This window comes from Elephas maximus, chromosome 13 (genome assembly GCF_024166365.1).
Source record: "Elephas maximus indicus isolate mEleMax1 chromosome 13, mEleMax1 primary haplotype, whole genome shotgun sequence".
NCBI classification, from domain to species: Eukaryota; Metazoa; Chordata; class Mammalia; order Proboscidea; family Elephantidae; genus Elephas; species Elephas maximus.
Window position 1 is genome coordinate 32097433 of NC_064831.1, and position 18608 is coordinate 32116040.

Here is an 18608-nt window from a genome sequence, read left to right on the forward strand (position 1 = left end):
CGACTTTCCACTCTCTGTCAATTCTCTCATTTTATTCTTGGCCATGTGAAAGTGCTTCTGCTGTAATGTTTCAGATAGGTGATAGTGGATGAGAAAGCAGAAGAGATAGAAAAAGTAAATAATAATGATTTCAATTAGGGTACTTAAAAATTGCCTCCTTGTATATTAAAAAAAAAACTCATTGCCGTTGAGTCAATTGCAACTCATAATGACCCTATAGGACAGAGTAGATCTGCCCCATAGGGTTTCCAAGGAGCACCTGGTGGATTTAAACTGCCGACCTTTTGGTTAGCAGTCTTAGCTCTTAACCACTACACTACCAGGATTTCCAAAGTACATCTCAACATGGGGCTCAAACTCACAACCCTGAGATTGAGTCTCATGCACTATCGACTGAGCTAGCCAGGCACTTCCTAGTGTATAGAGGGATTAAATTGTGTAATATAACCACATCAGAGTATTATTGGAAATGAATCATTAGTTAATCAATAGGTTATTGATCAATAACTACTAACCTATTGGTGTGAAGTATGCAGAGTGTGCAGCTTTTTCCTCTGCTCCATAGTCAGAGTTAAGCATCAATGATGCTTACTTATCTTCTTGGATGTCTCCAAGGCAACCCAGCAAGCCCGGCTCTTTTATAGTTTCCTTATCTCAGTGAATAACTCCATCAGCCACCCAGGTGTGCAAGACAGAAATCCAGGAGTTAGTTAACCCTCCTAGTATCTCACCACCATATCCAATCCATCACCAAGTCTTTCAACCTTATTCCCTAAATCTACTAAAACTATTCTATTTCTCTTTGCCTCCACTGCCCCCCCCATTCACCAGCTCTCTTCAGAGCGACTACAGCATTTTTATGCAAATAACGGTACCTTCTGTGTTTGTTTGCCACTGCACCCTCCCCACCTGTGAGGTAAGCAGGTATGTTATTGATTTTACAGCAACATATGGAAGAGGACTGGCATGGCAGCGCTTGTGAGGGTGCCCCACAGAGCGGGGGGGGGGGGGAGGGGGCGGGGAGCAAGGCAGCCTGCAAACAGACGCATTGTGTAAAAATACCCTATCCCCTCTTCTAGTTCCTCCATTTAATCCTTGGTCAAACGCATTCTCCAAAATGAGCTACTTTATTTAACCACTATTAAAATTTTTAGAGGCCTACTTTGTGCTCAGGGACTACTGTGTTAAATAAGACATACAAGGTCCCCATTCTAAAGGAGGTTATAGAGACAGAAGATAAACATCAGAGAGTCCTAAGTACTAAGTGGAGAATTAAATAGCATGATATAATAGAGGATGGTTGAATGGATATTTTAGATTGCATGTTCAAAAACAAGAAGTTCTTGCAAGTTTCAACAAGGGATGTGAGTTTTGAAGCAGGAACCTCTGCTGGAATAACAGTATCTGCTTAGACTTCATCGCACATTAAGGAGAATAGTTTAGATACTAGCCAAGAACAAACAGGAGAGTAAGTAAAAACGCACCTGAAGGTTCTATCTAGGTCAGCCTGTTTCCAAGCGCCTCCGGTTAAACATATTATTTATTACTCATACGAAATTATCTTATTTTGCTAGCTCTTTTGCATGTCTCCTTTCCCTAGAAAGTAAGCTCCATGAGCTTATGGGTCATGACCGTCTTGCTCTCTGCTGTATCCCCAGGGCCTAAGAACTGTGCCTGGCGTATACAAGGCAAGCAAATAAGTACTTGTTGAACTAATGCCCAAAGGTGTGTGAACTGCGTTGACCGAGAAACTAATTGTGAGTTTGGCGATCCAGGAAGTCTTCGCCAAGATGTCAAGGTCATTTACATCGCAAGATTAATTGGGCTATAATATCACGGCCAGGGTTCTCAGCACCAGATCTCCAGCAGCAAGCGCTTACACTCAAAACTGACACACGCTCACAACCCTCTCCAGTCCCCCGCGAGGAGGAGTCACACCTCCCGACTTACAAATCACCCTATCCCGTCCTCTACTTCTCCTTTCCTTCCCTTCCCGACAGGGTTCCGGCCACCTTCGGGTCGCAATGCTCGCCGGAAGTAGTAGTCTTCCGGTCCGAGCCTTTAGAGTTTTTACACATTCCCGGAACTACGCCTCCCAGGAAGCCTCGCGGCAGAGGGCGGCTGTGTCACCTGACCAAAACGCTGGCGGTACAATGGCGGCGCCCATGCTTCGATGGGGCTGTGCTGGAAGGCGTTGGGCTTTCGCCTGTGTGGACGGTGGTTCTCGCCACGGACTAGGCGCTCGGAATGACTTCACACTCAGCGGGATGAGAGGACAGAGCTCTTTGGCTCTGCAGCCACTAATCACAGCCCAGAAGCCGAGGAAAGGGTATACTATTTCATGCCATTACAGCCCATCTAAGAGTTAGATGAAACGACGAGACGGGGGGAGATGGTGGTGGCCACTACGGTCGAGCCTTTTGTCTGTATGTTTTGGTGTGGGGCGGGAGGGAAGGGGAGGGGTTGGGCTGTAATTTGGAGGCTTGAAACCTAAATGAAAATACGAAACAGGTCTTCTATCAGCCTTGCCCCCACACACAAAATCACTGTCTTCGTATAGATAGGCGCATTAGAGGAACTCGGGAGTGTAAAATCGCAAGTGGTGCCTTGAATCCGAGGCTGCAGAGATAGAAGAGTAGATCCAGTCACCTTAATGTTAGCAGCGGGGTCGGTGACACTTGAAGAAGCATTATATTTAGCTGACATTAATTAGTGCTATTATCGGCCAGCACTGTTCCTAAGGTAGAAGGGGAGCCTTTAGTATAAACTCTGGATAAAAAACCAAAAGCCAGATCAGTCCAGTCGATTCCGACTCATAGTGATCCTGCAAGACAAGAGTAAAACTGCCCCATAGGGTTTCCGAGGCTGTAATGTTTAGGGGGAGCCCTGATAGTTTAGTGGCTACGCGCTAGGGTTGCAAATCGTAAAGGTCAGCAGTTCGAATCCAACAACCATTCCTTGGGGACAGTTTTACTCTGTCCTACAGAGTCGCTGTGAGTTGGAATCTATTCAACAGCAAAGGGTTTAGTTTTTTATTTTTTTTAATCCAGCTCTTAATGGAGGCCTGGTGGTACAGTGGTTAAAGCACTTGGCTGTTAACAGAAAGGCCGGCTCGCTCCACCTGAGAAAGCTGTGGCAGTCTGCTTCTCTACATATTAAGCAAAAAAAAAAAAAAAAACTCATTGCCGTGGAGTGGATTTGGACTCATAGCGACCCTATAGGACAGAATAGAACTGCCCCAGAGGGTTTCCAAGGAGCGGCTGGTGGATTCAAACGGCCAACCTTTTGGTTAGTAGCCCAACTTTTAACCACTGCACCACCAGCCTTGGAAACCAAGCGCTGGATAGTGGTGCCTTAATGTCATTAGTCAACAGTAGCTAGTTATGGAGGTGATTTATATTGAACATGTGTGTCTAGAACTAGAAGAATGCAGCAAATGGAAGAGATTTTCCCTCTTAATGTAGAAAGTTTAGTTTGTTTTGTTAGGTATTCTTTGAACAGCTGTTTATGCTTCGTCATATAAGACAAATGTTTTTTTTTTTTAAGTACAGAAACGTAAGACATGTTTCTAATATTTTGTTTATCCTGTGAGATAATTAGGGGAAATATCCTGAAGCATTCAGTTTCTGTCTTTTCATAAATTTCAGATTATCTCACTGTGAACTGAAAATAAATTTTTTTTCTCTCATGCAGTGTAAGTGTGAAAATACTTTGAGTAATGCTTCAGTGAATGCAGAATTTCTGATGAACTCTTAAGTTGAATTCCACTCAGTTAAAGGCTGTGTTCCCACACCTTAAAAAGAAGGAATTCATCTTCTCGCGATACTATACTATACTACGCTATACACTACTACATGCAGAGCTTCATGGGTTGAAACGATGAAAACAAAACTCAATACGTGTAAACAAAAATCTAGATAGTACAGAAAGTTGCTTGGGAGAAGAGCGTGCTTGGAACAGACAAAATATGGAGAGAGTGTGTGTAAACAGACCTTCTGGAGATTGCCCAGCGTACATGACTTTCAGAGGGAATAAGCACACTTAAAAGCGCCTGGAGAGACCTGTGCATGAAATGAATGGTGCAGACCAGCAGAGTAGGAGTCGCCAGATAAGAGGTTATTATAGCATTTAACGGTGCCTTTGCTATGAGTCGGAATCAACTCGACGGCACTGGCTTTTTTTTTTTTTTTTCTGGGTTGACTTGATAGCAGTCAAACCTGAAGAAATAAGCAAAGGAACCTAAAATTAGATCTTAGGAATTGAAAATCATTTTGGGGACCAAAAAAAATGTCACATGTAATGGTTTAATGTTTTCCTAGGCACAAAATTCCCAGTAGTACCATTTAGTGGTAATCTGTTATATCCGAGTCATTCTGGTAATTGTATTTGCAAGCCGTTGTTATAAAATGTATTCACAACATGATAGAGAATTTCCTTTTTTAATAATGAGATCTGGAATGATTTATTTACTGTTGTTCCTGTAATAATAGAATCTTGATGTTTATGTTAATTCTAAATAATGTTCACAAGGTCAGTTTTCTTCATTTACCAAGTGATTAATTGATAAGGGACAAGTAATTTAGAAAATGCTGCCTTTTGCCGAAGTCAGCCAGGCACTTGTCACCTGCTACCCATTTCTAAATTATTTTAAGATGCCAAATTGTTCCATTCTGTGTCACCTTTCTATTTGTACGGTGAACTCTGCTAACACCAAGTTGTAAATTAATTTTATTTTGCCAGTCTTGTTGCAAGGTGTTCATTATGACTTGTTTTTCATTTAATCACCCATAAAATAGGACACATTTTTTAAATGTGAAGATATAAAATTTTAGTAAGTTAAAAACACAATTAGGAAATGAATATTTGGGCTTTAGGCCCATAGAAATTCACGCGTAACTACTTCTTAACCGTGTGTCTTTCTCTTTAGTGAACACGAATGGGCAGCTGTGGTAGGTTTGGAAATTCATGCACAGATTTCTTCCAATTCTAAACTCTTCTCTGGATCGCAAGTCCACTTTGCAGCACCTCCAAATTCTTTGGTTTCTTTTTTTGACGCGTCTCTGCCTGGAACTTTGCCGGTAAGCCTTTTATTTAATCCTATTTTCATTAGTAAAATGTCTTTGTTTTCTTGAACATGGATAATGTTTTCCTTGTGTTAATATCCTGACGCAACTCTTAAGAAATACCTGTTTAAGGAATTTTATATGAAATGGGATACACTAAATGATTTCTAAAGACCCATCTCTAAAATTCTATTTCTAAGTCCAAAAGTCATCCGTTCATTCATACATTTTTTCATTTGTTTCACAGACATTTTAGAGTGTCTGCTAACCACCAGACACTGTTACGAACTGGAACACAAAAATGAGTGAAGATCCTTACATTCGAGGAATTTACAGGCTAGTGGGGAGGTTGTGTCCTATAAACAAATACAATGTAGTGCTATTATCCTGTGAAGTTAATATGTGTAGGATGATTTTGAAACCCAGATGAGGGACTCCTAATTCAGTAAAGGGGAGGACTGTTGTGGGAAATTGGATGGGAGGTGTGGATGGCTAAGGAAGGGTTGCTGGAGGAGATAGAGTATGAGCTACCTGAGAAACCACCCAAACCCACTGCCATTGAGTTGATTCCAACCCAAACCCAAACCCACTGCCATCGAGTTGATTCAAACCCAAACCCAAACCCACTGCCGTTGGGTTGATTCTAACCCAAACCCGCTGCCATTGAGTTGATTCTGACACAAACCCAAACCCGCTGCCATTGAGTTGATTCTGACACAAACCCAAACGCACTGCCATTGAGTTGATTCTAACCCAAACCCACTGCCATTGAGTTGATTCCAACCCAAACCCACTACCATTGTGCTGATTCCAACCCAAACCCAAACCCAAACCCACTGCCCTTGAGTTGATTCTAACCCAAACCCGCTGCCATTGAGTTGATTCTGACACAAACCCAAACCCACTGCCATTGAGTCGATTCCAACCTAAACCCAAACCCACTGCCATTGAGTCGATTCCAACCTAAACCCAAACCCACTGCCATTGAGTTGATTCCAACCCAAACTCAAACCCACTGCCATTAAGTTGATTCCAACTCACAGCGACCCTATAGGACAGAGTAGAACTGCTCCATCAGATTTCCAAGGCTATAAATCGTTATGAAGCAGGTTGCCACATCTTTCTTCTGTGGAGCAGCTGGTGGGTTTGACCTGCCGACCTTTTGGTGAGCTGCCAAGTGCTTTAACCACTGCACCACTAGGACTCTTTCTGAGAAACCAAGTAGGAGTTAGACAGATAAGCAAAAGAGGAGGGGTCTAGTCAAAGGAAGCATTGGGTTAAAATTAGATATGCAGTTGATTCTTGTTACTTGGGGTAGTTATGCTCTATAAAGCAACAAACGCTGAATTGGCAAATACTGAACCATTGCTTCTAGAGGAAATACAAGGTTAGGTTCCTGCGAGGTTCTGATCACGCATCTTCATCAACTGATCAATACATAGCCTTATTTTGTGTGTGTTTCTGATTAAAGACACCTTATTTAATATATATTGTTGATTCATTAACATTGCACTTATACAGCTGGTAGCGTTATAGCTCACACCTGAATGAAGCTTATCTAACATAACCAACAAAAACCACAAAAAATGTGAAAAACAGGGCACTAAGTAGACTGTGAGGTGCGCATTTGAAATAGGAAGGCAGAGCGTTGTCTTGTTCTGCCTCAGCTGGGAACATACTTGGCAGGTGACTCAAATTTTTTGCTGCACTGTGCATGTCCACAAGTGAATGAAAGCACTGTGAGAGTTGATTTTAGCAAGTAGGTGAATTTGCAGATATGGAATTGTGAATAATGAGGGTAGACTATGATTGGCTGTTTATTAACCCAAATATTTACATCGTTCCTTCCATCCTTTTCTTCAAAATTGAGCCAATATATGAAAATATATGCTAAAAATCTTGCTAATAGGTACATTTGACTCAGTGATTCTCTGGGTTTAAGTGAAAATGAGTAATGATTTTAACTCAGTGCATGTTGTGGTTGACTTTTGTCTCCAGTGTTAGTCGCCTCTTAATTTTCAATAACCATAATCGTTATTGACCTTAACATTGTGATACCCAGTGCTGTCGATTAATAGCGTGTGTGATACATGCTGCTTCCCTCGAGTAGACTCCATAGATAAAAAACCACAAGTATAGGTCCAGGCGCTGTAGTACCTACTGGGTGTGGGGTTTCCTGGGCCGTTCCTGAAGGAAATATGCATATATGGTGGTCATTGGGAGGGGGGTGGACATCACAGACGAATTCCATATTCCCCACCGTTGTAATATAAGTGAGGGCTGGTTAAACTGAGCACTGGCAGGTCTGGAGGGCAGAATTATTGCCCGGAGTGGAAGTTTATGGGCAGTGGCTCCAATGTGTCTGTGGTACCTGGTGCACTGGTTCTGTGAGGGCAGCATTTCTGTCTTGGAACTTTTCCCTTACTGTGTTCTTTTTCGTGGAAGACTTCCATCCCTGCAAACTGTATGTGAGGTCACTGTCTTAGTTTCTTCAGTGCTACTATAACAGAAATGGAAACCCTGGTGGTATAGTGGTTAAGTGCTGCGGCTGCTAACGAAAAGGCTGGCAGTTTGAATCCACCAGCTGCTCCTTGGAAACCATATGAGCCAGTTCTACTTTGTCCTTTAAGGTCGCTATGAGTTGAAATTGACTCAATGGCAGTGGGTTTGGCTTTTTGGTTTTATAACAGAAATACCACAAGTGGTTGTGGCTTAAACAAACAAATTTATTTTCTCACAGTTGAGGAGGCTAGAAGTCCAAAATCAGGGTGCCAGCTCTAGGGGAAGGCTCTCTGTTGGCTCTTGGGGGAAAATCCTTGTCTCAGCTTCTCTAGCTTGCCGTGCTGGGAGTTCCTGTGCTTGTGGACTGGTCTGCCTTTACCATCTTCAGATAGTGTAGGTCTTGCCTTTGTCTGCCTTCTTCTGTGCCTAATCTGCTCTTTTATGTCAAAAAGTGATTGCTTAAGACACACCCTACATTGACATGGCCTCATTAACATAGCAGAGAAAACCCTCTTCCCAAATGGGATTACATCCACAGGTATAGGGGTTAGAATTTATAATACATATTTTGGGGGACACAATTCAGTCCATAGCAGTTACCGCTGATTTGTTGTATCTTTCTGGGGCAAGACAGGTGTAGGTGTCTCTTTCTGTTTCCCTTTTTCTGGCCAAAAGTACCTATAGAGAGATTATTTTTAGAGCAGGGACACTTTTTCCTTTATAAATAGGTTCTTTTTTTGAACAGAGACTCAGAATACTAGAAGTAAAATAATAGATATTCCATCAGGTGATATGAAAAGGCAGTTTATTACATCACCTCTCCCTTTTTCATTCTGATTTAAAGAAAACTTTTTTTTGCTTTTCCACTTGGTAATCCGTTGTCAAGAGACTCGGCCCAAGCTCCGAGTTCAGTCTAGGTTCCTCCAGCTGGGAATGTGACATCTGGTAGGGTATTTATTGTTGTTCACGTTTAGAAACAGACCCGTTGGCAGACATGTTTTCTGTAAACAGGCTTTTCCAGCCATTCTCCTAAATGGTCAAATATTACAGACAATTCAAAATAACTGAAATGTCAGCATGCTTTGAAAGACTTCATGTTGCACATTGAAGAAGGTATTTGCCCAGTGATAAATGTATCAGTGAAACAGTGCAGGTGTTTGGGATATTTGGGCTTTGAGAGCTTGGCTTCCAGTAATCACATGACAGACAAGGGCTAGAGATCTAGTTTTTACCTGAGCTAGGATTTTTTTTCCTCTTCAGAATCTACAGGGCTTATGTTTTGAGTGACCTAAATGGGTTATTCTCTAGACAGAGCTGACCTGCCTCTTTTGCAGAAATGTTTCTGTCTTGAAAGGACCCATTTTAGTATGTGAGTTAAATTATACCAAAACTACCAGGATAAAACATTGTCGCTTACATAGCATGCCAAAACCTTGTGATTTATCTATATATGGATTTAAAATATACTGGAATATTCAATGGTTGTCTGTCCCTGAGCCCTGTAGAGATGGTGAAACAGTGCTCTGAAATCTGACTCTGCAGCTGGTAACTGCTTGCAACAAAACCAATCATTTGAGAGCATGTTTTTGTCTCTAAGGCTTTAGAGTAGAACACTGCGTTATTTTTTTTTTGATCTCATGTAAGCCAGGAAGTACGTTATGATTCATGATAATGCTTAAAACTCTCTCTGCCCAAGGTTTATGCTGTTCTCTTCTCTCCTGCTTATTCTACCTCTAACTCATAGCTGCTCCTTGTCACATACTGTTTTCTTCCACCCACCTGACAAATGTTGGTTTCCCCCTGTTTGTTCCTTGGCTCTCATCTCTTCTTGTTGTCTGTGTCCTCCTGGGTAATCTTGTTGACCCTCATAGAAAGCTGCTATCTCTCTTATAGGTAACAGGTCTGTATTTCTAACTTTTACTGGATGTTTCTATCTGAATGATTCAGTAGCATCTCAAATTCAACAGTTTTAGTATTGAAGCTATTATCTTTTCTTTCCAAAGTTTCACTGTTGCCTGGCAAAAGAATAAATAGATAGACTAGTGGGAAAAAAGTAGTTTGCTCAGAAATAGATTTTAGGGGGAGAGATGTGTGTGTGTGTGTTTATCTTGTGATACACACGCACGTGTACACACATCCATATGTATCAAAGAAGGAACAAAAATCAGTCTGAAAATGGGTGAATTATTCAGTTGATGGTGTTGAGAAAATTAGAGATATAATTAGCTATTTGGAGATATAATTAGAGCTCCTCTCACATGTAAAATTTAAATTTATAAATATATACAAGTTAAATGTAAAATTAAAACTGAAAAAAAAATACAGGAGCATATTTATTCGTTCTCTAGATGGGAGAGGAAAAAGTCACAAGGAAAAATGATAGAGACTTTTCATCTAACAAGTATTAGAGAATTACTCATGTAACAGTTATCTATTGGCCCACCGGTTCTTCTAAGAACGTATCCCTGGAAAGGAATCAGAAATGTGGGGCAAAGACTTACATACAGAGATATCTGTAGTGGGGCTACTTATAATAATGTAAGTCGGAAGCAACCAGAATTTCCCGGTGACGGTGAGTAGATCATGATTCATCTTTACAGTGGGACGTTATGAAGCCACTCATAATGTTTACAAAGATTTTTCTGGTGACACAGAAAAATGTTAAATATATACCGTGAGATGAATAGAATTTGCGTGTGGGCTACTTAACCTTCTTTGCCTCAGTTTCTTATTTTTGAAATGGGGAAAATACATCTGATTCATTGGGTGTTTGTGAGAATTAAATGGCTTTAAAACACTTGAAATAGTGATCGCGTATACTAAGTACTTGGTGAACTTTGTTTACAGAGTCCTTGTGGTGAAAGGGTTAAGCACTTGGCTAACTGAAAGGTTGGTGGTTTAAACCCACCCAGCCTGAGGGTCTGCTTCTGTAAAGATCACAGCTTAGAAAACCTTATGGGGCAGTTCTGCTGTCACGTGGGGTCACTATGAGTCGGAATCAGCTCGAAGGCAGCTAACAACAGCAGACCTTGTTTATTAGTAGAAGATGTAGTGACCAGTGACCTTCCTCGTTACAAAGGCTCTGCTGCGTTACTGAGTCAGTCATGCTGCCTGTGACAGCAAAAGTAAACACTACACAAAACAGTTGCTTTACCACGATTTCACTAGTTAAGTGACCTCGCCAACAAAAATCATCTAGTGGTCCCATTACCTCAGACCTCTGTGGAGATTTAAGAGAGCAATGAAAAGTGAAAAATAGTATCTTGAATAAAATGATTTCTGATTTAGAATTAATTACTAAGTTCACAGTAGAGAAGGCTAATCATTTTACGGAGGTTGTTTTAGTACAGGAAATGGTAACCTGTTTGGTAGGTACGATGATGAAAAGATGGAAGCGGCAGTGGAGAGAATTTAGGTTATCATACAGAGTCTCTTCTGTGGACCAGATTGTCCTTTATATAATTTCATTTGCCCTGCTGGCCTAGTTAAATTGCGCACGCATGGCTGCAGAAGTGCCAGGTGGTTAGAAGAGCAGTGGTGCTTTAAAATGCCTCAAAGCTCATCAACAGCGAATATTGAGCATCTTTAAAGTGCACTCACTGTCTCTTGATTTAGCCACAAATAATCTTGTTACCTCAAGAAGTTATGGTTATGTGTGTCTTTCTGTGGACGTTTTATTCTCCCACTGTCTCCCTTGATTGTGTCTTCATTTATTCACTCAGCAGCTATTTATTGGGTACTTACCATGTGCTAGCTCTCGCACCAGCTCTAGTGGCACAGCTTTGAACAAGGCAGATAGACGTGGGCTTTGTCCTAATGGAGCATGGACTAGTAAGCAAACAGCTGCTGTACCGTTTAGTAGATGTGTTAGTAGTGGAAACACAGGGCGCTATAGGAGCACGTAGGAGGGGAATTCAACACAGGTAGGGAATTAGGGAAACTAGCCAAGTGAGAAGTGAGTAGGAGGTACAAAGACTAGAAGAAAAGCAGAACATGGCTTGCTCTGGGAACTGAAAGAAGTTCTATATATCGTAACACAGACTTTGAATATGGAAATGGCAAGAGTTGAGGCTGGAGTGGTAAGAGAGTCCATATCCTATAAGCCATGCTATGGAGTTGGGATGTTATGCCAGAGAGTGACAGGATCTTATCTGCAAAGCTGCAGGGAGACATAGCAGAGTGTAGGATCAGAGAATCAGGGAAGGGTGTGTTGTAAGAAAGAGGGAACACAACAGTGTCAGATGCTACAGAGGGGTCGGGAAAGGGAAGGACTAGCAAATGTCCACTGGCTATATCAACAAGGGGTATCCTTTGCCTGAACAGTTCAGTGGGGTGATGGGGTAGAAGGTGGGTGGCAGTAAACTGAGAAATGAGGGGTGTTGAGGAAGAAGTGAGAGGGTGTGAGAAATTATTTTAAGAAGAAAAGGGGGGTGCAGTAAGTGAAAGGAGACATGGGATCAGAGAAAATGATTAGTCATGTTTTCCTTAACAAGGAGAGACGTGAGAACGTTTCGGTGCTGATGAAAAGGAACCAACAAAGAAGGGCTTGTTAAAGGTGGAGTCACTTTTGATTAATATGACAAATTGAACACGCACATTTCAATCTGTCTTGCCACCCTCACCCCTGAAGAAACCCCACTGAAATGATATTGAAAGAATTTAAAAGCTGTAAACCTAGAAGAGAATGAGAGAGGAGATGAGAGTGGGCGAGAGACGGTGGATGGAAAGTGCGTGGAGGTGGGCCTGGCTTAGGAAAGCAGGGTGAGCGGTAACCCAGGCATCTGCAGAGAGAGACCCAGTGAGAGATGAGCTGGCATGCCTGCACAGCCTCACTGAGGCTCAGGGAGGTGGAAACAAAGGGCTTAATTGGAAGTCTCAAGGCATGGAGGTTAGACCTGAGGGCCTGGCTCTGACCCTGTGCAGCTGCTCCCACCGCACAGGAATCTGGGGCTGTAGTCTCTGGAGAAATTCGACGGGCAACACATTCCCCTTGGGGACATCAGGCAAAGCCCAAGGCCCTGGCAAGACATCAGATGGAGTCTGTGCTCTGACTGAGCTCTGAGGCCTGCACAATCCTTTTCCCTCCCCTGTCTCAGGAACTTGAGTGACCTGGTATGTCTACTGTCCACTCTCCTCTCCCCCCACCCCCAAAAGGAGGAATTTCCAGGAAATTCTTTGGAGAAATTATATGTTCCTGGAATGAAAAAATTTAGATACAGGTAATCACTGACTACAGTGGGGTTCTGTTCCCATGACTCCTTCATAAGTTGGTTCTGACATAAGTTGAATACCTCTTTTTTTTTTTTTTTTTTTAGTTTTCATTATTGCCTTTTATTATCAGTATTTTTAAAACTTCAATCTTTATTTGTCTTCAAGGGTTGGAAACATTACATATAAACTTAAAGATATGTTTTAATACATACATGCATACATAAAAAATTACACAAATCATAAAATTTACTCTGATGATGAACAAGAATTGGACATTGGCATTTTGTCAGTTCTGGTAATAACTCCACGTATGGAAGGTTCTGGATCATCTGGATTAGCCCTGGGAATGGAGGTGGGGCTTATAGTCAGAAAATCAGTGAGAGTTGCCTGTGTGGTCCATTTCATTTTTGTTTATGTATTTTGTGGTAGCATCTCGTTACGTCTCGAATCTGCCTTTGACTTTACCAAAGCAGTCAGCATTTGGGTCCGTGTTTTCAAGCAACTGAAGCCCCTGATTTAATTTAGAAAAAGCTCCAGCTAATTCTTTCACTGTAAAATTTTTTGACGCCGCTTCTTCCTCTTCTTCCCCTTCCTTGTTATTTCTTTTTCAACATTTCTTTCCTCTTCAAAATCCATTAAGTCCCGATATGTCAATTCCCCTTCTTCATGACCTATGAGCTGTCCCACATCGGTGATGTCAGGTTCTAAATTCAGCGTTCTTGCCATATGGATGATTTTTCCACTGATCTCTTCCATCCTATTATCCTAATCACATGCTTGCAGCATGCTCACATGACTCAGCAATTGTTTCCATAACCCCTGTGTGTATTTTCGCATCACTTCCTCCCAGGAGGATGCAATGTTCCAGATACACTGATGGTTGGAAGTGCAGTACGCCGCAACTTGAATATGTCATAAGCTGGGGACTACCTGTATTGAAACACTGGGAGTCTCGTGATTATAAAACCTGCCTGGCCACCTGATTGTCCTGAAGGGAAGTCTACCAGTTGACAAGCCTTAGATATTTATATAGAACTTTCCATCAGGAGTTTAGCACCTGTGGGATCAGTGCCCCCAAATCACCAGACATTTGGTGAAATCCTCCAGCAGGATGGACAGAGCTTAAAGAGAAGAGTAAAGCACCTGGGAGGCAACAGGCAATACACAGGGATAAGAATGCTTAAAAATTAAAGGCTTTTATAAATATCCTCAGAGGGATAAGGGAAGGTAGCTGTGTTATCGAAACGAGAATAGGATGCAGCTTTTTACAAATGAACAAAAATAAGCTCTTAGAAATTAAAATTAGGGTGGCAAAAAAAATCCAGAAAGGTTAGAAGAAAAAGTCAAGAAAATCTTCCAGAAAGTAAAATAAACATACAATGAGGTAAACAGTAGAAGAGGAAAAAAATAAGAAAATTAGAGATTCGATCAGAAAGTCCACATCCGATTAATAGGAATTACAGAATGAGAGAAGAGAGAAAATAGCCGAGAGGAAACTATCAAACAAAAAACCAAAGCAGTTGCCGATGAGTCAGTTCTGACTCATGGCGACCTCTTGTGTTTCAGGGTAGAATTGCACTCTATAGGGTTTATGCTTGTGATCTCTGGGAAGCAGACTGTCAAGGCTTTCTTCTGAGGCACCCCTCAATGGGTTTGAACCACCAGCCTTTTGGTTAGTCAAGTGCTTAACTGTTTGTGCCACCCAGGGACTCCTGTCAAACAACACAGAATAATTTCCTAGAACTGAAGGACACGAGTCTCCAAATCAGAAGGGCCTGCCAACTACCCAGCACAGGAATAAAAATAGACTCGCATCCAGACAAGTCACCATGAAGTTTATGAATACCAAGCATAAAGATACTAAAGCTCACAGAGAAAGGAAAAAAAAGAAAAAGATCACTTTCAAAGAACTGGAAACCAGAAGCACATGGGGCTTCTCAATAGCAGCACTTAGAGCTAGAAGAGAATGGAGCAGTGCTTACAAATTTGGGGGAAAAAAATCATTCTAACCTTAAATTCTATGGCCAGCGCTATCAATCAAGTGAGAAAGTAAAATAATGGCGTTTACAGCCAGGCAGGTTCTCAGAAAATTTGCCTTCCATTATCACAGGAACCTCCTGGAAAATTTGCCCCTCTCAAGTGAGGGATCCAAACAGAATAGTGCCGGGGAAGTCCCAGGAGCAGCTCTGCCCCAGGCCCAGAGGGGGGCCTGATGCAGCTGGAGGATGGATGGCTCTAGAAGAGAGGAGCAGTTTCCAGAAAAAACAGGGTGGTGGAAATATCGGATACCTGATATGTGTGTGTTGAAAAGGGATTTTACATATAAACTGGAGTCTTTAAGAAGAATCCACCAACCGTCTTTCAGTTTATTGTGCTGTGGTGGCTTGCGTGTTGCTGTGATGCTGGAAGGTATGTTAGATGCCAGCAGAGTCACCCATGGACAGGTTTCAGGGGAACTTCTAGACTGAACAAACTAGGAAGAAATTCCTAGCAGTCTCCTTCTGAAAGTTAGCTGATGGAAATGCTGTGGATCACAGCAGAACATTGTCAGACTTGTTTGCTTTGGACATGTCATCAGGGTATCAATAACTGGAGGAGGATATCGTGTTCGGTGAAGTAGAGGGCCTAGTGAGGAATACCTTGGTGAGATAAATTGGCACAGTAGTCCCAACAATGGGCTCAAACATGCTGGTGACCATGAGGATGACACAGGGCCAAGCAACATTCCATTTTGTTGCATAAAGGTTGCCATAGGTTGGAGTGGTAACATAGCTACTGATCTCTGTCGTGAGAAGAATGGCAATAGGTGCATAAAAAAGAGAGGGAGCACATGAGAAAAAAAAAGACTTAACACGAGGAAAAACACAAGGTTCAAGAAAGGAGGTGTAGTCATAGTATACTTAATGGCTCAGCAGGGAAACATACCTAAGTAATACTAATAGAAGCACCAACTACCGACTTAACAAAAGCGGTGATGTGAGAGAGCCAGATCCTTATGTACCATGATTGGAAGTCAAGGTCTAGGCTGATAAAGCAAGAAAAAGGAATGTAAGTATATGTCTTAGGAACATTTTGACCACATTCTCCTTTTCAGGCCCTAAGTTAGTTGATTGTTTATTTATTTTTGGTAATTTTTTTAAATGTCTTAAATAAGGTAGTGAGGGAAAGATTTAGAACTCCCAAGAGACAGATTAATAGTCACAGGGTTTCTCAGCAAGGTTTCTTTTGTACGTAAGATAATGTTACGTGATAAATGTTGCCTGTACTGGTTTCTCACCCTTCTGCTGATGAACTACCTTTCTTTTTTGTTCCCAAAGTCCAAACAGTAAAGACACCTCCTCAGTGACTCCCACCCTTACCCGAACCTTAGGAGGAGCAGACTCATCCACATTCTAGAGTCATCCTCACTGAAGCACATGCATATGATGGGGCCTCTGCTTCCTCTGTGGGTGAAGGGACCTACCTTACTTTTTTCTACCTGAGATGGTAGACTTTAATGTTACCCACCTTATCATTTGGGGCACTCAGGGGTGAGCATGTTTTTATTCCTGAATAGAAATATAATGGAATAGTCAGCATGCATAAATTCTTATGACATAAAGTAAAATGTAGAAGTATCACAAAATATATTTTTATTCCCTCACCTTATAACTTATATAAATTACCTATTGGGAATGGAACAGGCCAAGCCTTGTGGCTCCATGTTCTAGTGTCATAGTACAACGTACATAATGCAACATACATAGTGCAGCGTACATAGTGCAATGTACATAATGCAACATACATAGTGCAGCGTACATAGTGCAACGGCACGGTGTCATAGTACACTGTGTGATTGTGACAGTCTATCGAGTCTGCTTTTTTCCCAGAGTAAGGAAGGTTTGTCACAAGGCCAATGGCCAAGATGCCTTGGCCAGCAGGTGATAGATTTCCCAAAGGTCCCTTGGCACAGCATATTATTTAAAAATAGGACGGTAAATACCAGATGAGACAGCTAAAAGATCTGAAGGAGGTTGTCTCCAGGGAACAGGACTGGATGTAGGAAGAGGTGGGATGGAGAACTGCTGTTTGTTACTGTAAATTATTTTAAACTACATGCATGTAATATTTTGTTTTAAAAAAACTAAAAGTTGGGTTTCAAAGAATAAAGGTATAAGGAAGGAAAAATCATTGATAGGACCAGGATCCTGAGAAAACAGGAGATGCTTCCAGAGCGTGGGGAGAAAGACAGCTCTCCCGCTGTGACCTGAGGGAAGGTGTTTTCTTTGGACCTCTGGTGGTGTAGTGGTTAAGAGTTCAGCTGCTAACTAAAAGGTTGGCAGTTTGAATCCACCAGGTGCTCTGTGGAACCCCCGTGGGGCAGCTCTACTCTGTCCTATAAGGTTGCCATGAATCGGGACCGACTGGATGGCAGCAGGTTTAGGTTTTGTTTTGTTTAGCCTTTACAGGTACGTATCACCAGATCTTTCTCCGGTATGGCTGCTGGGTGGGCTCGAACCTCCAATCTTCTGGTTAATAGCCAGGTGCTTAGCCGTTGTGCCATCAGGCTCTTGGGTACAGGGCTAGGGGCTCTGGTTTCTCAAGATCCTCTCTTCATCCATAGCCCAAGGGGGGTGGCCTGCTCCACATCTAGTCTTCCACTTAGTGGCGGAAGAGTCTCTGACTGGACCAGGATTTGGAGCTCCCAGCCTCACCCAGGAGCTGTAACTGCTCCTTCCTTTCATGGGCCTACAGCCTTGACTTCTGCCCCCAACATGCTTTAAATTGCAGCATCTGGTGTCTCCTCAGCTGGATTATTAATAATGATAGTAGTAAAATCACCTAACGTTCATTGTATACCTACCGTGTGGCAGGCTAAATCCTGGTGGCGAAGTGGTTAAGAGCTAGGCTGCTAACCAAAAGGTCGCCAGTTTGAATCTGTCGGCGCTCCTTGGAAACTCTGTGGGGCAGTTCTACTCTGTCCTATAGTTTTGCTATAAGTCGGAATCGACTCAATGGCAACGGGTTATGGGTATGTGGCAGGCGCTATCCTATATGTGTCAACTTATTTTAACTTCATACCAACCCTTTGAGGACCTTACTATCATTATCCCACTTAGAAAGTAAGTGGAGAGGCCAGGATTCAAACCCAGTAGTCTGGCTTCAAAGTTCCTGCTCTTAGCCCCTTGCTGTCCTGCCCCTTCAGGTACCCCTGGTGACCCGTGGCTTTAAAATCCCACTACAGCTGCAGGCCCTGGGAATTTTCCTTCCTTGCTTTTGAGCTTAGCTGTGTGTGTATGTGCGTGTGTATGTGGGTGGGTGAGTGTGTGTATGTAACAACTTTTCATCCCCCCTCCGCCTCCACCAGCACGCGTGCACATGGTTTCTGCAGCGCCTACCCTCCTGTCTTGACCAGCGGTTACAGCCCTGCACCCCGTTCTGATTAGCCACCCTTGCTCTGAATGCTTCCTAGGCCCACAGGCATTCTATCCTTATTTCCCCCTTAATTTTAGAATTAGATGGCATCCCATCATAAATCTTCAAATCAAAAAGCTTACTCAGTCCATTTTTCTGCTTGCAAGCATGATTACAGCTAAACTGAGGAGAGCAATCTTTGTTTATTAGAAGGGTTCCTTCTCACTCATTGTCTTGACCTAGTGAAACCTCTCACTCTGGTGCAGGCTCTTATGTAACGTTATGAAATAATTCTGCCGAATGCAGACAGGGTCCTAGGTTACTTATTTCGTGTCGGTTCTTCCCTGTTTATCAGTGCTGTCCCAGTTTCTCTGCTTGTGATGTTTTGTATATGGATGTGAAATGGGAAGGAAAATAGAAATGAAAAGAAAATATATG

The 18608-nt window shown here is 42.3% G+C and overlaps 1 protein-coding gene across 6 annotated transcripts in view; it reads left to right on the forward strand.

Annotated features, from left to right (window-relative positions):
• The first annotated feature begins 2143 nt into the window (after positions 1–2143).
• GATB (glutamyl-tRNA amidotransferase subunit B) overlaps positions 2144–18608 on the forward strand; it is an 88608-nt gene continuing 72143 nt past the window's right edge. For all 6 annotated transcript variants that reach the window (XR_007519845.1, XM_049905471.1, XM_049905469.1 and 3 more), the window contains exons 1-2: positions 2144–2329; positions 4928–5078. Coding sequence is in view for 5 of the 6 variants with exons in the window: in XM_049905471.1 (XP_049761428.1) it covers positions 2154–2329; positions 4928–5078 (327 nt within the window). In the remaining variant the exon portion in view is untranslated. The remainder of the gene's footprint in view (positions 2330–4927; positions 5079–18608) is intronic.